This window comes from Stegodyphus dumicola, chromosome 7, assembly GCF_044657685.1.
Source record: "Stegodyphus dumicola isolate Sdum_Otavi_A_Nest chromosome 7, ASM4465768v1".
Lineage (NCBI taxonomy): Eukaryota > Metazoa > Arthropoda > Arachnida > Araneae > Eresidae > Stegodyphus > Stegodyphus dumicola.
Window position 1 is genome coordinate 138,642,443 of NC_140774.1, and position 26,351 is coordinate 138,668,793.

General features: G+C 30.8%; 1 protein-coding gene across 7 annotated transcripts in view; it reads right to left on the bottom strand.

The window, feature by feature from the left end:
• Positions 1-13,052: 13,052 nt before the first annotated feature.
• LOC118188103 (PH and SEC7 domain-containing protein 3-like) overlaps positions 13,053-26,351 on the bottom strand; it is a 306,258-nt gene continuing 292,959 nt past the window's right edge. For all 7 annotated transcript variants that reach the window (XM_085820856.1, XM_085820857.1, XM_085820855.1 and 4 more), the window contains exon 15: positions 13,053-24,614. In XM_085820856.1, the coding sequence (XP_085676982.1) occupies positions 24,366-24,614 (249 nt within the window). In that variant the 3' untranslated portion in view covers positions 13,053-24,365. The remainder of the gene's footprint in view (positions 24,615-26,351) is intronic.

Sequence of the window (26,351 nt, forward strand, 5' to 3'; positions counted from 1 at the left end):
TATGAATTATTTTAATGAATTCAACTAGTGTAATTTCACGGGCCACAGTAACTAATATTACTTGAAGTGAATATGAATGAATAAATGAAAATGAAATGAATATGTACTCATTACTTTTAATTTGCTTAATTTGTTGTTTAATAACAGAATAAATTCGAAAGAAAAATTAAATATCTTACTCTTTGTTGAATGATAACCACTGAAAAACATTTTAATTTGGACAGGGGCAACACTTTTTTTAAATCAATGATTTTTATTAAATTCGAAAGAACTGACAAAAAAATATCCATGTTACTGATCGTTATGACCAATAAGTCATTTCTGTCAGGAAGACAATTATGCCAGTGGCAGAAAGTGCAGCGGAAGATTTGTTTAAAGTACATAATCTCGGTTGAAGTGTTGCACGAAGAAATCACTGATTTACAAACGTGAAGAAATTCAAAGTCGTCATGAAAGACAAATGGTATATTGTCCTCCAAATTCCTCTCAACAGTTTAGTTTAAAGAATGTATATATAACTGATGCACAAAGTATGTTTGTGTCTGATGAAGTCGTACGTTCTATTCATACTGTTATATCCAGCGAGAAGAAACATTTTAAGTAACTGCTTGAAACTGCTCCAAAGATTCCCCTTTATTATGAATTATTTTTTATGTGACGAAGTGCATTACTTTGCATTACAAAGAATGTATAGTATCTCTGCTTATTATACGCGAAGTTTCATTTCTTCAATCAATATTTATCATTAATTATTCTTAAAAATCTCTTTGTTTCTCAGAATCGTCAAACAGCGTACATATGCATACGTTATTGTATGGATTATAGCTATTGATCAGAAACTTAATGCATACGACGTACTGCATGTATACCACACTTAGAACATTATGAAATGATGAACAGCCCGAATTATTTTCGTTTTTGTTCCTTTTATCCAGAAAAACAAATTTATGTTACAAAATTGTAAAATCAGATTCACGCGAAATAAATTCTTTCTGAAAATTACTCAGTTTTGTATTAACATGTTGCCTTTACATCGGGTTACACTTCCTTCAAATCATTTTATGTGCGTGTCGAAATCTTTCGTGACTGGACATAAAATAATAAGAGTGACTAGTTTGTTGAACGCCAAATGAAAACCACTGATTAGAAGCTGCATGCAATCTGTCCAGAGTCATGTTCTATAAGATATCTATAATGAAAAGTCCCACTAGCTCATACCAAACTGAGAGTGGACTGGAAAGATTCTGCATCTTATTTCAGTTCTTTTCTTCTGATTTATATTATGAATATTCAAGTTAAAAAAATGATGAAAATATTTCTCCCGTTTCATTAGCGTGACCATGTGTATTGGAATACTACCAGTAAGGTCCCGTTTCTGTAACGAACCGAATAAGTGAACGCGTAAAACTCTGCCAATATGCTGGAAATAATAACTAATCTAAACAGAAGTAAAGTAGGCAACTTATGCCTTAAAGCTTATTCAATTTCGATAAATACACTCATGTCCATAAATTAAGGATAATTCGGAGTCACGCGGAAATCGAACTCTAAAATAAATATATCACCTGTAAAATCACTACACTCATCTTCAAGAATCATATGCAAATTTCAGGAAGTAACCAGGTGACACCGATGGTACGTCACAATGACGAGAGTGTAAGAGAGTGATATATAAGGAATACAGGCAAAGAAGTAAAATTGTTCGCAGGCGCTTTATAAGCATTTCAGTGCAATAACCGAATAGTTATGACACAAAGGACGCATTTGGATGATTTTTTACGTGGTAGAATTATCGGCCGTCTGGAATGTGGGCGTACCCAACTGGAAGTATCAGACGAACTTGGAATTGCCCAGAGTGTCACCTCCAGGCTTTGGCAACGATTTCAAGATGATGGTAATGTGAGTAGACGCTACGGTACAGGTCGCCCCAGAGTTACGACGCCGAGTGAGGACCGGTATTTGGCAGTTACTGCCAAAAGAAACAGGCGGAGTACAGCCTCAGACCTGTCTCGTTAGCTCTCTTCAGCCACTGGTACGACAATTTTTAAGGCAGACCGTGTACAGACGCTTATGGCAGATTTGTCTATATGCTCGTAGACCTGTAAGATGCGTTCCACTTACTGCAATTCACTGTAGCCTGCGGTTAGCCTGGAGTAGAGAGCATGCATTGAGGACACCTCAACAGTGTGCTTGTGTGATGTTTTCCGACGAGTCCAGGTTTAGCTTTCAGTCTGATTCTCGCCGGACGTTCACATGGAGAGCTCCAGGTACCCGTTACCAACAAGAAAACATCATTGAACGACATCGTTACGGTGGTGCAGGAGTGCTTGTTTGGGGTGGAATTATTCTGGGTTCCAGAACTGACCCGCATGTTCAAATTGGAACCATGACAAGCCAAATCTATTGGGACGTCATTCTGGAACAACATGTACGTTTGTTTCGGGGCGCCATGGGCGCACAATTTGTGTTTGTGGGTGACAACGCCCGTCCTCACCGTGCAAACATCGTAAGCGAATGCCTTCAATCGGAGGATATCACCCGTATGGACGGGCCAGCATTCTCACCGGACTTGAATTTAGTAGAGCACGTGTGGGACATGCTTGGCCGACGAGTTGCAGCCCGTCAACCTCCTCCTACATGTCTATCGGAACTTCGGAGAGCATTGCTTTTTGAGTGGTGTAATATCCCCAAGATCAGATCGATAATTTGATACTCAGCATGCTTAGGCGTTGTACGGACTGTATTGCATCGTCTAGGAGACATACAATGTATTAACAATCATACCAACCATGTAATATTGGTTTTTTGTAAATAGGTTTTTTTTTGTAATTTGCTCCAGGGAGAAAAAATCGCTAATTTTTTTACTAATATCAAACATATAGCATCTTTTTTTGCTCTTTACCTTTTGTTTAATAAATAAGCTTTACAAATAAGTCAAATTTGTTTTGCTTCTAACTCTTCCTTTGCCTGATTTTGCATTATCCTTAATTTATGGACATGAGTGTAAATAAACTAATTCTCTCTCATTATATCAGCAACAATATCACGCAGTTTTTAGTGATTTTCGTCTAATCAGACGGCGGTAAAAGCTCACGTTCCCTCCAATATTTCACCTATATTCAATTTTAGTGGATTAAATGTGGCAAAAATTGATCATAATTGATCAGAAATCAATAACGCAAGCAAACAAACACACAAACAGACATTCTTATTTATATATAGAGAGAGATTTTGTAAAACTTACAAACTCTACACTTTGAAATTAATTAACAAACTCTACGGTTTTAATAACAAAATCTACGGTTTAAAAGCGACAAGTAGTAACACTTTTAGAAATAAAGCATTTTTATCTCCACCTTCAGGAAGTAAGTATCTTATAACTGCAATCTGCATGTCTTCAAAATATCCGGATGCAGTTCCTGTCGCAAATCTTTGTTCAACCACAACTGTTGACGTTTTCCTTCAAATTTTTAGTCGAATGGGATTTCCAAAGGAGGTCCAAACCGATCAAGCCACATCGAATTTCATAGAAAAACTCAGAATTAAAGTTGTACGAAGTTCTGTTTACCACCCACAAAGCAATCCTGCAGAGAGGATGCATAGAACTTTAAAAAGAATTCTTCGAGTCCTATGTCTAGAACGAGGTCTGGACTGGGATAAAATCTTACCTCAGGCTTTATTTGCTCTTCCAACCACTATTCACTACAGTACCGGTTTCTCGCCCGCAGGATTAGTTCATGGTAGAAACTTAAGAACTCCAATTATACTATTGTATGAAAAATTATCTGATAAAGAAGAGGAAGAAAATACAGTAGTGGACCATATTTTTGAACTAATGAATCGAATGAGGAAATGTCAAGAACTAGCTGTCAAGCATATGGAAGAAGCAAAAGAAAGGCAAAAACTCTGGTATGATCGCACAGCCGAAGAACGAAAATTTCAAGAAGGAGACTTAGTTCTAGTTGTAGCTCTATCGAAGCCAAACAAACTATCAGTTAAATGGGTAGGTCCCAGAAAAATAATTCAAGAATTATCAGAGATAAATTATGTAGTCGAGTTTCCCGAGAAAAATAAAACTCAGATGTACCACATTAATATGCTGAAACCGTATTTTCAACGAGCAGAAAATATGAACTTGCTACGTTTAGAAGACAGGACAAACGGCTATGATGAAATACCGAGTCTAAATTATAGCGCAGATACTGAAATACCTGAAATTTTGCAAGGCATCAAGTTGAATTCACTATTATCTGAAGACCAACGAAAAAATTTAAAGCAGTTGATATACAAGTATTCTTGTATTATCTCTAATGAACCAGAATGTACTGACCTTAAACCGAACATGATATAGAATTAAAAGCAGAAAGACCAATATGCACAAAACCTTATGAGATGTCTGCCAGACAAACCGAGATTTTAAAAACGAAAGTAGAAAAGATGATAAATATCAAATTAATAGAAGTAGGTGAATTGGATTTTACCTCAGCACTCATACTGGTTGAAGTTCCTGGAAAAGAGGCAAGGCCATGCATCGATTACCATCGCTTGAACAAGGCAACTATGACACAATATTTTCCCTTGCCAAACATTGAACATTTAGTGGAAAAAGTGTCATCTGCCAGATATATAACTGTTCTAGATCTTACTCGAGGTTACTGGCAGATCCCACTAACTAAAGAGCTTAGCGTTACGCTGCTTTTGTGACAAGTTTTGGAACATTTAAACCCTTAATGTTACCATTCGGGCTAAAAAATGCAGCATATGATTTTAGCCACTTGATGGCAGGATTATTAACAAACTGTGAGGAATTTGCTGTACCCTATATTGACGATGTTGCAGTATTCTCGCAAACCTGGGAAGAACATTTGAAGCACTTCGAAATTATTTTGGAGAAGATGAAAATTGCTAAACTGCACATTAAGCCTTCAAAATGTCAGTTTGCTCATACGACCGTCAAATATCTAGGACATGTAGTAGGACAAGGTCAAAGAAGAGGAGCAGAAATAAAAATCCAAACCATAAAGGACTTCCTTAAACCTATTACGAAAACACATGTCCGGTCATTTTTAGGACTTGCGTCGTACTATCGAAGATATATTTCTCAGTTTTCTGTGATTTCTGCACCACTGACAGATTTGTTAAAAGGAAAATGTTGCAAATCAACCATAAATTGGATTGATGACTGCCAAAACTCTTTTGATGAACTCAAGAAACGATTAACACAAAATACTGTCTTATACAGTCCGAACTTTTCTCAGCTATTTATCGGTCAGTGCGACGCTTCGAATATTGGTATTGGCGTTGTATTATGACAGATAAATGCTAAAAGGCGAAGAACATCCAATAATATTTCTTAGCAAAATGTTTTCACCTACTGAACAGAAGTACAGTACAATCGAAAGGGAGTGTGCTGCCATTGTCTTCGCAATATAAAAGTTGAAATTCTAACCTAGATGGACCTCATAAGTTCATCATTCAGACTAATCATAAATCTCTAGTATGGTGGGATAAAAACCCTCGGACTAATCCTAGACTATTACGATGAGCTTTGATTTTACAACCTTTTAACTATGAAGTTGCGCGTAGAAAGGAGAAACACCATCAAAATGCTGACAGTTTAAGGCGTTGTAAACATATCGCAACTAAAAATATACATTCTAGGAAGTTTAAACTCCGTTGTTTAAATTTTTGCAATATTAGAATATTAGATTTTATATGTTTATTTATAATGCTTCTTTAAAAGCACTTAAACATATTTGGTCATGTGTGTGAGTGTGATTATTGCAAAGCCTCGAGGGCTATCTGCCTAAGGGGAGGGATGCCTTCGTGGAGGACTTTCTAAGGGAAATTGGCTCGTATACACGTTACACATGGGGAAAACCACGAAAACGCCCATGCAGCCAGCCCGTTCGCGGGATTCGAACCTCGGACCGAACTACCATTGTTCAGCGACTTTACCGCTCGACCACTGGTGGGCTCCCCTTATTTGGTCAGGTATCTAATTCATTTTGTTACAGATATGCTTGAACATCCTTCTTTTGTAAAATAATAATAATAATGTATTAAGAAAAACTTTTCTTCGAAAAGTTCGCCTTGAGGGAAGCTGTTCGTTCGAAAAATGGCGTGATTTCTTTAAAACTTTATTACAGTAGCTAACGGGAAGAGGAAAATGCGAAAATGAAACAGAAACAAAGCAAAGTAACATTATAAGGTATTTCTCCCACCTTCGTGGTATGGTGGTCTGCAGGCTTAGCGCGTAATTGAGAGGTTCGCTGTTCGATTGCCGGCAAAGGGGTTACTCATTTTTTATCTTGCCTGCTTCCAAAAATTAGCTAATGTCTCTACAGTGGCGCCCGAGCTAAAAGGGTGTTGGTGATGATTCTCCTCACCCAGGATTTGGCGATTGGGTTTCCTAAAAACCCCAGTCGCCCTTTAAAAGAGGGAGTATATAAAGTATTTCTCCAGCCTTCTTGGCATACCTTCGTGGTGTAGTGATCTGCACGCTCAGTGCGTGATTTAGAGATCCGCGGTTCGATTCCTGGTGAAGAAGTTGCTAATTTTTCATCCTGCCTGCTTTCAAAAATACCTAATGTATCTCTCTATAACATAAATATATATTAATACAATAATATCGTTATCATTAAACAGCATTAACAACAATATTCATTAATTTTCTAAGTTTCTAATCTGTAATACACACACACACACACACACACACACACACACACACACACATATATATATATATATATATATATATATATATATTAATTTATGTGTATATATTTTCCCAACAACATTGGTCTCACAAATATATGTTTTCTAGGGTCATAGGAAATATATAAAACTCTTGTGGTAATTACTAAAACACCTAGAAGAATTTGCTAAGGGAATCTTGTGTTCGGGGAAAAAATCGCTGATTCAAGATTGCGATTTTTTTCTGTTATGTCCGAAATCCAAAAAGCTAACCTATTGCTAATTGAAATGTGTAACATCTTTTCGCTCACATTCCGTACAACATAAGTCTTGTCTAAGTAACAAAATGAACCTTCGGATAATTTTTTTTCCTCAAAATCAATTCCTGGTTCTTAGTAACATTTTGAAGAAGGCGTTCATATATTATTATCATAATTTATAAGCAGATTTCTAATAATGTAATGAAAACTATAAATGTTTAATAGCAACAAACTGAATCGCATCATAACAATAATATTTTATTTATACATTTCGAATTTGGCTATCGCTTTGGTAGTGCAGAAAACTACGTACCTGCATTACGTTCTCATATATTAAATAAATAAATTAAGATTTCTAATACTGCAGAGGTGAATAAACAATTAAATGGAAATTTCTGCGTTTCTTTTCTCATGAGAATGAGTAACAAGTATTTTCATTACGTGCGTCACGACTGATCTCTAAAAAAAAAAGAGTCTGAATTTTAATTAGCTGTAATTATTTATTCACAACTGATATAAACTTTGGCTTTCTTCTGACATTGTCTCCATCTTTATGCACAACTCTTTGCCAGAGATGTGGAGCTTGTAATATACCGATAACAGTGCATAATTTCTTTCTAATTGGAATGGAAGGATCTAGCGATTCCAGAAGATTCGTTAGTGGATTCGGATGTAATCTTTAGTATGATTCGGAATTTAATATCTTGAAGTGGATCCGTCATGTTAGTAATCAAATCGTAGACACAAAAGATTGAGTATAAGGAATATGATGGATTTATTTTCAGTCCTATCGACAGAACGGATCAAACGCAGGTTTTGTTGCACGTGCCTAGCGATTATCTGCAAAATGATCGGAAGATTCTCCAGAAAGTATAACTGCTTTCTTCTCCGAAACGTTAGTCCCAAGTTACATTCTAAAACTGAACTGTAAAACTGCGCAATGACTTTCTGTGCTGGGTATACGGTATGCGTTAGGGTAATGCCATTATAATCGCACGCAAGAATGATCATGACTTTGAGCTTGAATTTTTTTAAAGTAAGATTTTCGTGATGATTTGTAAATGATACCATTTGCTCGACTGGGGTTTCAGTTTTGTACCCTACGACCTGGTATGTGCCTCATACAGCATAATAATACGGCATAAGAAAGCCCATCGTGCTCATATTCGTTGAAAGTGATTTTAAGCAGCGTACCAGCCATTCCTTCAGTTACATCAAATGATGAAGAACCCGTTATGATGAGTCTCATGTTCAGGGCGAAAACACAATCTTGGATTATAATACTATCTCTTCGGCTAATTCGTGAATCCCGTGCCATCGATCCGTTTCCAAAAAATGAGGCCAGCATCTTTTCCCCTTCACTGACATCACGATGGTCTCTCCCCTACGCATGTTTTTCATACTTTAGCTTCTTTAATTCAAGATTTTTACCCGTCATGTCAATACACCATATTTTTCACTACGTATATTGTAATATACTTCAAAAGAAAAAAAGTAAAAAGCCACATGGTTTCTGCATACCTGGAAAACTTGAAGCCGACATATATACAAACTTTTTCTCTGTTTTTTCCCGTTAGCGTTAATTAACTAATAAGCAATTATTTGCATGAAAGGAAGTTTTTGAAGTAAAGCTTGAACAATCACTTTAAATATGAAAAAAATTAGCTCATGAATCTCAGGGTTCTGTCCTAAGATACTCTATTTAATTTACAGGTTGAACTTATTGATCCACAAGTACTATATTAAAAATCACTGTACTCTGCTGGCCATTAAAATTACTACATCATGAAGGCATCATGCAACAGACGCCAAATTTGCATAAAAGGCACGACCTCCTCCCAGCAGGTAGTGCCTTTCAAGTGCATAGAGGCACCGAGAAAAACCAACGGTACCAGCTTGAATTCGACATCTTCATTCGAGCGCAGTACTTGGTGTGCTGTTATGGAGTGCCACTAAGTACATGTGTTGGTCACTTCTCGTTCTCATAACAGACAATGCGGGCAGCCAGTGTTAAATTTATATGTTAAAGGCCTGTGGTTGTGCTTTATCTTCGAAGGCTGCATAACGCTATCTTTCAGCAAGATAATGCTCTACCATATGTTACTCCATGCTGTTCTGATTTTCCTCGATGCAGAGGATGATGGCACCCTGATCTGCACATTTATCAGATCTCCCGCCCATTACATGAGTTGCCGAGAGACTGGCACATCACCACTTGCAAGCTACTACGACTGATAAAGTCTGGCATAGAACTAAAACCGATAAAATCAGATGGTAATTTGAGTACACCCAAGCTCAGTTCAACTCGATGCCCAGCCGGGGTTGCTGCTAGAAGAGATGTTCTGTGTACTGAATTCTGCACGATAGAGACAGGCCACCTGGAAATTTAAACATATCTTCCTTCTGTTATACTGTATACGTACAATTTATAAAATCATGCTATTTGCTTTCTTTCCTGGATTTTAATGGACAGCAGTGTATTTACTGAGCCCTTCTATTCCCATTTCAGAAAAGCGTTTGTATGAAATTATGTGCTCTCTTTTAGAAGCTTTGTAATTGATTGGACATGTCATGAATCAATTTTTAAAGAAATAAACCTCGTAGTTGCATTTTTTTCGAACACCTCTCCTAAGTAGCACAGCTAATGAATTCTGCCTAAGCAATGAAAAATAACAGTACGTAAAAATTAAATTTTCGTGAGTTTGTGTCGTTTCGCTTTCTCGGCTAACATATAATGTACTAAACGTTGTAGAGACTATTGTTGAATTATTACTACGACCTGTAAGTACCACAGAGGCAGAGAAAGGGTGTAAAGGCCCCTTGATTTGATTCAAATAAAAGTTAAGAGACGAAACCACTCTTGCTTACAGAAGCCGACAGTTATGGCTTAACTTAAAGATAGCGGATCAACTAAAATTAATGAAATTTAGTCTAATGTTTTCACAATTTCAATGACGCGCAAGTTGGCTTTGACCTAAGGTCGATATAACAAGCCTAATGGCAAGAATAACGCAACGCCGCAGAATACTATTCAATCAATCCATCTGATGAGCAAGGAAATCAATTTAGAACGTGGCCTTCAGCAGGAAGAACACGCTCTGATTCTACCCTCTCAAGCCTTCCTTTAAATACTCTTTTCTTTCTACCTCGTTTGAATATCGCACGAGCTAGAAATTGCATTCTGGCAAGAAAATGGGAATGAGGGAGATAGGAAAGCGGTTTAACATAAAATAACTGATTAGAAACTAAATTATATTCTACGAGAAATAATTCAACTTTATGTTTTAAGTTAAAAGCGTATTCATATTTTTTCGTATGAGTGATGTAGTATCATGCTTCATATTTATACAAAATTCAAGTTCAGGACAAAGATTAAGTTTTAACTTTATAGCTCTAACTGATTAGTTAGCTAATAAAACAGGCAAGTTGACAATCTTGTATTAGGCGTAGATTTTGTAAAATCCCAATCGATTTCGAGGGCAAAACGGGTCCCCCTTCATCAGGAGCAAAAAATTCTGCAAAAGCGAGAAAGCGAATGTAGATCATGTTTATACCCTACCTTTAACAATTGTCAGTTTCTAAAGTATTTGGCTGAATGGATTTCAAAAACATTATGAATTTGCATGAGAAGTTACTTGATTTATCAATTATTGGAAAACGCCGAAAGAAGTTTGCCTATTCCGTAAAGAATATGCGGAGACCGCAGAGTGATTGTTGATTTATGCCTCACAATTGTGTATTGCTTTGGTGCAATATTGTTAGCTCTTTGGGAACAATAGAAGACAGAATTTGAGTTTGTGTCATAACAGTGCAATGGTGTACCAATCGTCCCAAAAGAGCTCTCATGTGACGATTCGAAGACTTAAACTCTTTCAAATTTGGAGCATCGAGTGACTCCGCAGACTCTCCACGAACATCTGTTATGCAAATGACAACTCGTTGTCGGGATTTGTTTTAAGCCCACTGCGTTGATGTGGTTGGTCGTCGCGTAGGTTGGCTGTTGTTCAGCTCCGTTCCTTGGGCGTAGCTAGTTGTGTTCGTTGAACATTTGTGGAGTGACGGACCATCAGTGGCGCGAGTGACGTAGTTTGACAGTTTTTACGCCCTTTTGGAAGTGGCAGGAACGCGCTCGCACTTGTTCCATGCTTTGCTATATTAGCGGAGGCTTGCTCCTGGTAACACGTATGGATTGAATTTGAAAGGAAATGTGAGAGTCTCGCATTCTTAAGAAACTTCAAGGACAATTTGAGTCTTTCAATGCAATGTTCGACTAATTGTCGCAGTAGCGCTCCATATGATGATTTCAAGAATTGTAACTCAAATTTACTAGAGTGGCTCCGCCGTAAATATTTTGGGTCCTTCTCCTGTTTTTTTTTTTTTTTTTTTTTTTTTTTTTTTTTTTTTTTCCCGTAAATTTATATGGTATGCCAAATTTTCCAACATTATCACCAAATTCGTTTGATAGCGATTGTAGCTGTCACAGAGAAAAGGTTCATTGATTCTAAGATTAGATTTTTCGCTTTCTACAAGTAGGTGATCTTCAGCGGATCACGGCCCAAAGCTCGCTTAAGTCGTCGATTTCCAAGCTAGGTACCCACTACAAGTTTCTTAATTTTTTGGTGCTTTGATTCGCTGCTGCAATTCATAAGTCCATTCTTCATGTGAAGAGCTCATTCATGTTAATCAGTTTATTCATCTGTCGAATCAGAATTAGTGATAACGTCTCGAATAATTATAGCAGTTTCAGGCGGAAGATGCAATTGACTTTAATTTCTAATTGCGAATTCTAATCGGATATCCCTAGTTCAAAAGCTGATTCACACATAGCAAACGATAAAGTTGGCTATGTAAAATTGTAAGTTGGGATCTTAACACGTGTGCAGCGTGAGCCTGCATTAAGGTCTATGTACACTTGATAATTTAATGTTCGATGATTTTTCGGAAATAATTACTCATTTGAAAGTTTAATTTCTAAATAAACAACGGGTCACATTGTAGGGAGTTTGTGATGAATACTTAATTAGATGTTCAAGGATTTAAACACGGATGAATACTATAACTTCTAAAATCTTTAAACCATACATCCCGTAAATGTCGCTTGCTCTCTTGCTTTCATATTCAATTCAAAGAATTGTTCTTTCATAGTTACCTCTTCTCTCCAACGCCACCTCTCGAAATGCATTTTACGTATCTTGGATAGTGGCGCCATCTTGAAATATAAGTTACAACAAAATCATACGTTAACGGGCAATAGTTTCCTATTTTTCTAGGAATGAGGTAGTCTTGGATAGACGTTTGTATACGACAGGTGACTAAGTAAAACAATATCCAAGTTCTTATAAATTTTACTTAAAATAGAGATTATGAAAAAAAAAATCTGAAAGTCTTCAAATTTTATATTACGCTCAAAGGGACTTTTTTCATTTACACACACATACACCTTTTGAGAGCATCTGGATTAATGTTCCTTTGCGCTAATAATCGAAAACAACGTATCTTTAGAATCAATGTATCTTAGAATAGACAGTTTCACCCGCTGGAGGTAACAATGTTTTTTACCGTTGCTTTGAAATCGTTGAATTTGCTAATAAAAAATTCGTTAAAGTTTTACAAAATATGAAATAGATAATAAAACAAATTCGACAACGGGTCACATTGTAGGGTGCTCATATTCAAGTGCAGGACAATGTTATTCAAAATTTGATGCTTCTAGATATCATTGTTTTTTCATAATGCAAGAAACATATATACTTCCATGCAGATTCTTCATTATTTAATTTCTTTAAATATAATACTGAGTGATAATATTTGGTGGCAAGGATCTGAAAAGTGGTTAAACACTTTTAGTGATTCGATGCAAAATGCTCTTTTGAGAGTTATAGACCTTCCGAGTTAACGTTCCTTTGGGCTAATAAGCGCATACAAATGGAGATATAATTAAGCATCTTACTGCACACTTAACATGTTCAATCATTACTGACTGAATTATTATTGACCTTTAGATTTTAAAATCATTTGCTCAGAAAATTATCTACAAAATAAAAAAGTAAATTACAACAAAGTGAATTTCATATCAAAAGAATAAATAAAAACAAGAAAAATTCATAGCAGCATTTATTTGCCACATTTTCATGAAAATCACACTTTTTTCCTACATAAGTATTATTTACAAACAATTTTTAGATCAGTAAGAAGTACAGCTGACTAAATATTACTCTTCATATGAAACTCCACACAGTTCTCAGACACCAAAAATAGAACAGCACATTTCCTTGCTGTGCAAGCATTTCATTTGGCAATTCAATACCATATTTAAAGAAATATACTTTTGATTCTTTTCATGGCAATAGTTATACATAGAACATCAAAAAAAAAATTAAATTAGTGTATACATATATGAGAGAAAAAGAGAAGCAGTTACTATAACAATTATATACATATGGATGCAGATTAAGAAAATTAGTAATTTGGAAAAACATTACAATATTGTATGGAGCAAAACAGAGGAAGAGAAATCATTAACACAAAAATAAAATAAATGCTATCAAAATAATAAGAGCTTTATTTGCTTGAGCAGCATATGCAAATTTTATAAATATTTAAATTAAAATAAATGATATCCAAATAATTAGAGCTTTCTTTTGGTTGAGTAACATACACACATTTTATAAAAATTTAAATTATGTTTTTGTTTACAGAAAATATGATACGAAAAATTTAATTAAAAAAATCCTTCTAATTATTTTCAAGTCCTTGAACAGTTTGAAAAAACTGTGTTATTAACATTTCTGTAAAAGTTAACAAAATGGAATTTTTTAAAATCTTGACTGGTTGAAAAATTTTCCCAATTCCCAAATCTCAGTTTTTTCCTTTTGCAGGATGGCAGATGTAAATGTTTCAAACCCAGGGACAGGGCTGCACGAAATATTTGGTTGTCCAGAATTTCTGTGTCATATATTTTTCTTGTCTTAAGCAAAAGAGTCTTACGTCATACATGAAAACTAGGTTCCAAAAGCAGTAACAGAAAATGTAGTAACAACAAATGATTTCTCTTTCTCATCAATTTATACAGCAAACATATCCATAATATAAAAAGTAATTATTTAGCAGCATGAAACTTAATCATATATATATATATATTTATGTTAACCTTATGCACTTAATACAGCTTGCTTGGGATATAAAAGACAACACTAAAAAAAGATAACACGAAATGCATTTATTGTCAATATATTTCAATCATGTACACAGTAAAAGACTTTAAAAAAATCTATTATATTATATTATATACTACAAAGTTCAATTTTTTCTAATGAAAACTTTACTTATGCATTCAGTATTATCTTTATTATAGTAATAAATAAACTACACTATAAAACAGCTGCAAAAAAATCTTTAACGATGCAACTTAACCCAAAGAAAACAGATCAGCATCATAACAAGTTAGGAACCAAATTATAAATGGCACATTTAAAAACTTTTAAAGGATATATACAAAAAATTACATATTCTATAATTTTATTTCTATAAAAATTGCATATTGAGCGAAAAATTTAGGGGAGGGCGGGGGAAGAAAAGGAAAAAAAAAAAAAAAATGCATGAAAATACTTTATTTCGTTGAATTAAATTTCATGCCAGCATTTACTTATGAGCGCCCTAACTTCATGAATGCATAAAAGATAGATTTAATAAGGGCTGATTTTTTAATATGAAATAAATGGAGAAAGAAAATCTGGAGGAAAAATACATTACATTCTTCTTCCAGAAATCTATTCATAGGTTATTTAAAAATATGTTACAATAGAGTCAACGCTCAGAAATTCTGACAGTTGATTTATTACAAATATGTTTTCATATAATTACAAAGAGAAAGTTTATTATACAATTAGATTACATTTTTATGTACAACTTTGGCGTTAAAAAAAGCCCAGACTATGTTATATTGCTCTAAACATTTCTACAGCTTCCCAAAAATAATAAAACATGAAATGAATCAGAAATATTAAAGATCAATTTATCAAGAATTTAGTTGCTAAGTTTATTTTTCATGATGTATATATACACTATATATTCCATAAGAGTACAAGTAATTGTTTTTGCCATGGTTATGAGGAAAAACTGCATAAAATAATTCATAGAGCATAGGTTACAAAACAGATATATTAATTTCAGAAACGGAGATACTTCTTACATTTTTGGTCAAAACGTAATAGTTCTTCCACTATTCAAACTGTGAATATACACTATTTATTCTCTTTTTAAGCATTTGTTCATGAATTACAGTGTAAATTAACAGTATATCAAAATTCATTTAGAAAGGTTTGTCAATATGTGATTAGAGAAAGAAGCATGAAGAACAGTAAGTACTTGCCAGGCAAAATTTTACTTTATTAATTTAATGGAAGGAGTATTAAAATTTATATTTTACTTCTTAAACGTAAGAGCTCTTTTTTTTTTTTAAAGCTTACTAATTCAAAAACAACTATCTGAGGAAAAATTGCCCTTTTGTTAGAATTTTCTTTTCATTGCTTTCTTAAGATATCTCTTCATAGATCATATTACAAAAGCCATTAACAATATTAAATTTGTGTTTCACTACTTTAGCATCTTCTTACATAAAATATCATTATCTTACACATTTTATTGCTACTAACAAAGAAATCTACGATAATTTTCATATTATGCTTTTACTTTAAACTATAGGAAATAATATGGCATTATAATATATGACTATTTTCATATGTTTAAAGTTATGTTTTTATATTAAAAAGCATAAGAGAAAATAAAACAGCACACAGATATAAAGGGGGGAGACACATTACTATTTATAACCAAAAAAAAAAATGCCGACATAAGCTTTTTTTTTTAAAACAATTTATAAAAGTTTCATTTTGTCCTGATTTCTTTTTTCTAAAAATAAAACGTAAGAATACACATCAAAAACTAAAATGGCAAAAAAACCTAGAATCAATAAAAATATATATTTCTGCAAAACCAAAGATAAAATGGAATGAAATAATATGCTTGAACTGTTAAAAACTGCAAAATATTTAAGAAGAAAGTGGTCCCATGCATAAATTCATGAGTAATGAATAATGAACTGCCTAAATTACTGCAAATTATTTCATTAAAATTACAATCTTTTATTCTTAAAATAAAGCTTGTAGTAGACATTGCTTTCTACTGCTTGTTATCTGTTAAAAATTAAATTTTATGTGAAAGTATGATTAATACACCGCATTATAATGAAAATATAAAAAAATAACCCAGGAAATACAAAAAAAGGATAAATATGATGAATATGAAAAATGTGCAATTCAAACACACTCTATCAATATCCCTCCCTTCTTTCATAAGTAACATTTAACAAAAAAAGGGAGGGACACATGAGGAATAAGTTACTTAAGATGTAAAGTAAGATTACATAAATGTCAGACAGGAAAGAAATTACTTGATATTGTTTTATGAATTATAAATAACATTACAAACTTGAGAAACATGAAGAAAAATTATTTAAAAAATGACAGTAATAAAGATTTTTGATATACCTTACATCTTCAAACATGAAAATTGTAGTAAATACTGATAATATAAAAATTATGTCCAGATTTTATCATTTCAAAACACACAGAAAGTTGCCTTTATTCAAAATATTAAAATCTTCCACACTTTAAATTTAAAATCGTTTACAATAATAAGCCAGAGAGTCCCTCTAATTGTACTCATTTCATTGAAAATTCTGTTTAAAAAATATACAAATTATTTGTTTGCCTTTTTTCACTTTTATTTATTTGAAGATAGAAAATAAAATGGATACTGCAAAACATCTTTCAAATCTGAAAAATTATCTGATTTGAAGAACCCAAAGTTATACATGCAGTGCATAATATAGCCTAGCAAGATTATTAGAATGTGGCCCCGAAAAGTTACAAATTGATTAGGACATAAAGCGCTAAAAATTTATGAATTCTTCAAAACCATCAACAGTTTTAAACAATAAAATGAACATTTAATTATTTTCTCTAAAACTGTTTAAATCATTTTTTTAAACATAATTTCAGTTTCTGCTCATAGAATACTGTTATGCAAAATCATTCTTATGCTGAAAAAACTTTTAATTACAGAACTATTTTAAATAATTAAAAGTTTATACAGATATAAACTTTATGGAACAATTACTTGAATATTTAAAGAATAAATAAGCAATTAAATTCCTTGTACTTCAAAGAGTTTAAAATTTATTAACTATTATATTGCCTTAAAAAGGAATTTGAAACTACTTATTTTATAATACATTACCTTCAAAGAAGATTTTATAATTTAAAAAGCATAAACAGTATCAGCGCAATATTAACCTATGTAATTTTAAAAAGAAAATAAATGACAATATAAAACATATCTTATATCATTCTATATATAAAAGTATGTGCTTTTATCTTATTGCTGTGAATAATTGTTATAACAATTATTTATCAAAAACAGAAAATATATTTATATTACACAAATTTAGTCACTGCCTAAAAACTTTATTAAAAAATCTGAAAATCAACATGCATATTAAAATAGATAAGTATTATAAATATGAAAAGAGAAAATGATACATTTGTCAGCCAAAAGCAACTCTTGATTTTAAATCTTTAAATAATTAAAATACAGGAAAAATAAATGAAAAACTAGACAATCAGAAAATTTGGTTATAGCAAAACAGTGCTACTAAGTATGCTGCTTTTGGCCATATCATTTATTTTAATGACTAGTATGCAATGAAATTTAACACAGATTTTGCACACAGCATTATGAATAATTAATGTATAGTTTTTAAAAAAGTTATAGCATAGTGGGAAAAAAAAGCTGCCTGTTCATTCCAAAAAATAAAATTATACATATACATGCTTTGTTTATTATATGTAAAACTTTTCAAGTTCACATGACTTTTCACAATATACATTTAATTATCAAAAATGCATATTCAATTCTTACCAGGTATTACTGTTAAATTCATCATACACTTCCACATTTATACAAAATTTACATCATTATACATCTATACATGGTATAACATCTCTTTTTAAAATTACAAAATAACTTCTTCAAAAATATTTTACAACTTGTAACTAAGAAGTTTTTCAAATCATAAGAAATATTAAATACTATAACTGCTAAAAAGACAATAAATAAATATTTAAAATTTTCTTCACAGATCTATTAGTATTTAAAAATAGCTAAGTAAAAATATTTTATATATTATTAGGTTAACATAGATTTATATTGTAGACAATAATTATGGCAGACAATTCTGAAGTATCCTTTCATTGTTTTCTTCAAAACTATGATTTAAACTTCCATTGAAATGAATGAAGTCTTTCAATTTAGCATTCATCATGATTTTAACTCCGATATGAACTCACTTTTTAATATGATACATTAAATAGTTTGATTCAATTTTCAATTTAGAAAAACTGCATCATTTGACTTTAATTTCACTTCATTTATTTATTTTCTGGTGTGTGTATGTGTGTGAAAATTCTTTCTGTACGATTACACCTCTTCTGAAATGTATCCGTTTTATGGTTACATGTTACTTTAACATCTTTGTGAAAATTATGAACACTTAATAATAATTTATGTAACTTTTCTGTATGATTCTAGAAAATCCCCAATATTAAAATAAATCAAAATTATATTATTGATAAATTTAGAATATACAAATTAATTTTTGCTTTTTAACATTAACATAATTATAGTCTATACTTTTATATAAATATAAATGAAAAGAAAGAATATTCACTTTTATAAGCAGAATTCATATGAAAAAGTGAAATGTTTTTATGTGAAAAATAAGAGTTTTCAGGAAATTTTCATGTTGCATGGTGAAGTCACTTCAGAAGAACTTCAAATTGATTTAAATTTGCTTTATAATGTATTATTCAAGTTACTGAACTATTTATAATGTGATTCTTATCTAAAATACATTAATATTTCATTAAATGTTCTTCAGCTAATTCCATTTTGTAAATTATGCTAAAAATATAACTATAAATTATTAAAAATTTAAATATCTATAAATTATTTATACTGAGAAAAACCTGAGTATGGAAGAAAAGTAATTTATTTATCAGTTTTTAATATGATGAAAATAAAATTAATATCCATTAATGTAATAAAAGTATTGTGTGGATAAGCTTAGCAATCTACCTATTATGATATAAAATTAAATACAAATATTAACTACAATTGTTGACTTTCCATAACATATTTTTACATTGACTTGAAAAAAAAAATTACAATAGTTGAATAGAAAAATAAAAAATTTTTCAACTAGAAACGTATTTCCAAGATAATGGTTTGATTCAACTCGTCTTCCTCAGAAACACTCAAAGGCTAATAAAGATTTCTCAAAACAGGCATTTTGAATATTTTTCTGCTTTTCACTCAAAAGAATTTTTATGAAAGACATATGTTGTTTATCATAAAATATACAAAATGCAAGTAATTATGGTATATTCATAATTATCTTATTATTAACAGTATAAAATTACCGAAAATATAACCGCAGAAAAACTTGTCAAATTAAAACTGTTACTGAAGATGCATTCTTTAGGTCACAGAATATATTTCTGATTTTTACAATCAGTGGAAATTACTATTTTTATGTCAGAAAATTATAGGGAAAAAATGTCCCTCTCTTTAGGTTTTCAACTAATGGTATAAAGGTCATTCTAGATAAATTTGCACATGTTCATGTAAATCTCATGTTCTTTCAATGAGAAATAATTTTTTGCATATGTCAAACAAAAAGTGAAATGTACCTTTTTTTTTTACCCTCATTTTCTATGCCTGAGGATGATGTGATAATACATTAATAAAAAATAAGTTAAGAAAGAATAATTTCCTATGATGCCAAATTATTAATTAACTTTTCATTTATTATCTGAAAAATGACTAAAAACTTATCAAAATATGCTTTTACTCTTTGTTATATTAGAATTTTGATTTTTAATTTTCCATAATGATTCACTTAATGTATCATACGAAACCTACAACTGTCTGCATATAAAGAGACTTAAATGTAAACAACTTACAATTTTTTTTCCTTCAAAATTGAATTTAATACAAAGTATTGCAACTTAAAAGCCCCACCTAATTTTGCAGCTAGTGAGTTCTATTATTATTTACAATATAAATGATAATTAAATGCTTTGATGATATTTTGCTCAAGATATTTTTAGGAATCATATCCTTAACATACCAATTTAAAGACTATAAATTCATGATTTGATTTCTTTACGATGCACACTTTTTTTTGCAGATAAACTTTTTATTTATTTTTGTTTTCAAACCCACATCTGCTCCTGATCAAGATACTTCATGTAAATCTTAAAGAAAATAATACTAAAGCCAAACATTTTGGATATCATTAAAACATTAAGCAACAATTTTTTTAATTAATTTGCATATATATGAATATAATATGCATATATATGTATGAATAATTAATTTATTCATTCATGCATTATGTATCATATTATCAGAAGCATGCATAAACTTATATAATTTTCAATTTTACAAGTTTAAACAAATTCTTTCATCACACAACCTTGGAGCACGTAAGTACGTAGTTAGAAACAATGAAAAACCTAATAATCGCCAAAACCGCCAAGTATAGATTTTTAAAAATAGAAAAGGCTTAAAAAAAAAAGAAAAAAAAAAAGAGAAAAAAAAAAAAGCTTACAACTACACGTAAAATTCAAGCTTTGAGCAATTCTCAAATGACATTTTAACAGGATTATTCATGAATAATTACTCTGTCAATAAACCTCCTCTATAAATTTACAAATGTACATAATTTTTCACAAACTTTATACATCACGTGAAAAATATAAATTCTTCCACTTTTAATCACATAAGATTGAGAGAAATTTGAAATTATTTTTAAAATGTTATTTGATCAATTTTGAAAAATTATGAAGCATAAAAAAGTAGGACAGTAATTAAAATGATAGTTACTGAATGGAATAACTTCATTCATTTCCTAGTGCCACAAAAACTTTACACGATACATATTTTCAGCATTATAAGAACTTCTTGCATTTTCTAAGAGTACTTAAAAATGTTGAAATTTTGAATTATGGATTTCAAAAAGATGATTCAAGTATTGAGCATAAATTCCTCTACAGATATTAAAAACCCATAACCATGTTTAATAATTTAAGTTTTTCTTGTACTACTTCCTTAACCTAATCTATGGAAGGAAAAAATAATTAAAAAATTTAACAACTCTTATTAAATAGAAACTAATAATCTACCAAAGGTATTCAAAAAGTTATTCTCTGAATGATATTAAACATATTGCTGCATTCCTGTTATGAAAACTTATATATAAACATTCCTGTTATATGAAATTAATTAACACTGTGTACAGCATTCTTCTAATTTAAAAGATGTTTTCCCATTTCAAATAGCAGATATGTTTTTACTATTCAAAACTAGATGAAACCACATTATATGTATGAAATGTTCAGTTTTATATTGACAATATAATAAATACTATATGAAATTTAGCTAAATACATTCACATAAAACTGACACAAATTTAATTATAATATTTTAAGCTATCAATAAATGAACTTAAGCATCATTTACGTCAAGTTTAAATGCAAGGAATTTCTACAGAAAAGAAGCATGCCAATATCAAATATAAAATTTGACAAAAACTCAGTTTAGACCGACACTGTTTTTTAGAAAAGCTGTTGATTTCGAGGGAGACAATAATCGGCTTAACTTTCCTTCAAGAAGCGGTTTTTTCTCTTTATTCTTTTATTTCACCTATTAAAATGATGCATTTCAGGCCTATAGTGTAGAATAGTTTGGCTCTTTTGAAGAAAAAGGAACCTGTGTCCTCCCCTTGAAAGTGATAGATTTTCTCTATAAAAACAACGTCAATCTAAAGTTCATTTTAGCCTAATTTTACACAAGGTACTTTGTACATAAAATACTTATATTTTAAGCATTTGAATAAAAATTTTATATTTTGCATGCTACTACTCTTGCATTTTCTAACCAAGTTCTTGCTTAGAAATATGCTGTGAAAAACAAGTAAAAATATTTTTTACATTAAAATGTATAAAATAGAAAGAAATATTAAGATTATGAAACAAAAAGGATGAAAGGCAAAATAAAGTAATCTTTCTGTTATATGTTCTTATTAAAGTCAAATGCATAAATGTAAAGCTTTAAAAAAGATTGCATAAAAATATTTGCAAAATTATTCTTCCCAAAAATCCAGAAAACTACCATGTGTTCGAGGAAAAATTAAATAAACAGCAAAAATTCACATATTATTATAACTATTTTCTAGTTTTTTTCCGCTTCTAGTTTTATATTACAATATAAAAACTGTCAAAACTATTTTTCACAAATCTAAAAAATACCATCATTAAATTCTAATAAACTGCAAATTATTTGCTCAGTGCTTCAAACACTGAAGAAAATAAAACAAATATCTAACACAAATGACCAAATATTCTAACATATTTGAATAACTATATCAAAATATAAAATAAATTTAAAGTGTGAGAAATTACAAGTTTACATTAATATATTATGTTTAGTTAAAAGATGGGAAACATAATCTGAAATTAAAGTTCCTTAATATTTTAATACAAATATACTGACAATTAAAAACTTTAATAATTTATTAAAGCCAGTTTACATGCTTGCAGATTTCAATGCATATTATATACATTCCCATTAAAATTCATTCATGATAATTTGCATGTACAACCTACAAATAAATATTTTTTAACCTAGAAGTATGAATCTTCTTCCTTTATAACTTATTCTACATTACACTGAATCACATTATAAACATATCGAACTCGGATATCCACTATTATTAAAATGATTATTCCACACATATTACCAAAAGATAAGATTTATTTAATACAGAATAAGTTAAGATACGATATACGAATTTTTAACACACACGTAATAAGCAAAGTTTCTAATGTAAGAATATATTTAAATGTTAAATTCCACTAGCTGTGGCATTAAATCTTGCAAGCATGTAAATATATATCGGGAAAGGGAGAAGATGAAAAAGGAAACTTTTAAACACTTTAAAAAATTAAACATACAAATTTTTATTATCTCTGACTTAAAAAATGAGTACATATATTCTGAAGATCGATAAAATTAAATTACACAGAAATTCAGAAAAATCAATATTTACAATATTATACAACCAAATATTAACAAAACATGCCATACACAATTTGAACAGAACATATTCATTTGATCCATAAAACATGGGAAAGAATTGCACAAATTTCCTACATATAATTATTTAAAGAAAAAAATTTGCTTCTTGTGTCATATATACAATAACAAAGCTGCCTAACAACAACAACAAAAAAAAAAAAAAAAAAAAAAGAGGCCTGAAAATGTTACATATATCTTTATAGAATAGTCTTGCATCATTGCTTGAATAACAAGGATTGATTCTGGAGTGATTATACTACATCTGGTATACACAGAGCAAAATAAAATGTACATTGCTGATGAAATTCATTATTTAGAATTTGTTTACATAACTGGAAAGGAAAGATGTAAAACACCACAAAGAAAGCTATAATAATCCAACCTGCCATATTTAATAACAATAAAATGTCTCAAATCAACTCTTTTATTCCATAAATTCTTGATTTTAAAGTTCTTGATTTTCCCTACTTCTGTTAAACTTGGTCATATTCCTATATCTTAAATTAAAAAAGAAACAAACAAACAAAAACAGAAACACATTCAGAAAAATTCTCCTGTGGATACCAGAGAGAGTAATAATGCATTTAAAAAATTACTTTTATGAAAAGCTAAAAACAGAACTCAAGATCACTAAAAGCACAGATATACTAAAAAGCACAATATGCTATAACTTCAATGCATCAATTATATTCCATACTTAAACCGCTCTGTTAAAGAAAAAGATAGGAAGGTATAACTTTGCAGTTAGGACAAAAATTTTAAAAAGGTTTTCTATTGAAAGCATATGCAGCTCTGCCATTGGTAAACACTGAAGCATTAAAAAAAGACACAAAGCTTCCACATTATGTGGTATAAATATACATTCTTCTCTATAAAATAAATATAACATGGCATATTTAAATTGTTTCTGATGTATAAAATGCACAGAATAGTTCTTGTTGAATATCCTAACTTAGAGCATATCCAATATTGAAAAGGAATCTATGTATAGTGGCATATTACACAATTCTGTGAATTTCTGTAAGTTAATTCAGCATCATTTTTGATTGCTAAACATCTTAGTTTAGACGGTTTGAGAAAAAAAGTTTTGGGCCTGAGAGTTTGGCTATAAGCACCACTTAATCATGGAAGAAGAGACATCTTTGGTTATTAGACACCATCATCCGAAGCACCAGTTTTATAAATCGCTGCCCTATAACTGAAACGATCCGAAAGACTTCGTTTCACTGAGCCAGAAATGTCTGAGGATGGTGCAATAGAAGTTATCTGAGGTTGATCATTTTTTTCCAATAACTCATCAACTTCACCAATAGATGTCTCCACTAAAGGTGGTTCTAACTCTGGAAATTGTGCAATTTTAGATCGAAGGAGATAAATATATGTCCTGTAGCGTTTCAGCTGGAGGGAAAAAAATCATAAATTAAAATATATTATAGAAAAATTTTAAAAGTTCATTCACCAAAAATGCACAAGACTTAAAGACTAACAGAATTTTTAAAAAATAGAGAAATTAATAAATAATTAAATAAAAATATTCTTTATTTTCAATAATATATTTGGCTGAGTGTTATGACATTGTAATAAATTGTTTAATTAACTTTACTGAAAAGCTGAATACATGTACTATGCAGCATATAGAATTCTTAATTAAAGTCAAGACTCAGTAGTTTGAATGTTACTTTTTGCTCAGATTAAAAGCATAATAACTTTAATGTCTCTTTAACTGAAAAATTTTACTTCAGCTTTCTAGTGAATCTAAAACAAGCAATGCAAAAAGTTATAAAAATCATAACTATAGCTCGTAAAAAGCTTACAAAAAATAAATAAATAAAAAAATATCAGATTAAAATTGGATAATTGAAGCTGAAACAACTGGTTGATTTTAATTTAATAACTTTTATTACACCCAACAGCTCTAAGATAAACTTCAACATTGTAACCATAGATTTAATGAAGCCTGAATTAAATATTCCAATAAACAACATAGAAATCAATTTCATATTAACAACAATTTCTGATCAAATCATGTGGCATAATGTGCATGTCTGAGTGGCTCTATTCAGGGCCATTTCTTTCATTTAATAACTGCTTTAGTACATTAGAAGAGTTACAGACACGGCATCTAACACGATTTCATGATACTTTGTAATAGTAGTTATAACTTATCTTTTGCTAATACATAAAACATCTAATGCCTTGTCAGGTCAATCTTTGGATCAAAAGCATTGTATTTTTTTTATAAAAGAAAATTCAAGATAATATTAAAATATTACAAAAAAATAAATTAATAAAATAAAAATGTTGCTTTTGCACAAAGTGGAAGAAAGCAACACAATTTATAAATGCAAAGATTCTACAGATAAATCAGGACTGTGTGCACAAATACCATTCTTTATAACATGGCAATAACCATTTTTTATATTTTCACTTTTTCATAAAGGTTTCCCATGCCTTTGAATTTACTTATGTGAATTACTTTAAACAAATCTTTTTATACTTAATATATCATAATATATTATGCCACAAAATTAATAAATTACCCCAGAAAAAATAATTCAACAGCAACTCAGATTAGAATAAGCGGATACTAGCAACAGAAAATTAACAAATGTTTTTATTAAGGACATGGACTCCAACTGAGGCACTTTTTGTTTAGAATATTCTTGCATCATTGCTTGAATAATAAGGATTGATTCTGGAGTGATTATACTATATCTGGTATACACAGAGCAAAATAAAATGTACATTGTTGATGAAATTCATTATTTAGAATTTGTTTACATAACTGGAAAGGAAAGATGTAAAACACCACAAAGAAAGCTATAATGATTTAATGCAGACAAACTGTGACTAGTGATGGTAGTATCAGAGGTGGTAGCAAACCTGATAATAATACTAGATATGGGGGGGGGAACCACAACAATTTGAAAATTAATGACTGAAAATAATTACTTCATTTGGCACCAACACAAATGAAATACAAAATGTGTTTCAAGAGGTAGATTAGAAGTCTTTGATATTCAGAAGCAGATAGTTCTCAATAACTGCATAAACGCTAAGTTTATAATTAAATAAATGATTCAATTATTATTCCTTAAGAAGAAAATATATTATTTTTTCTTTCAAAAGGCAATG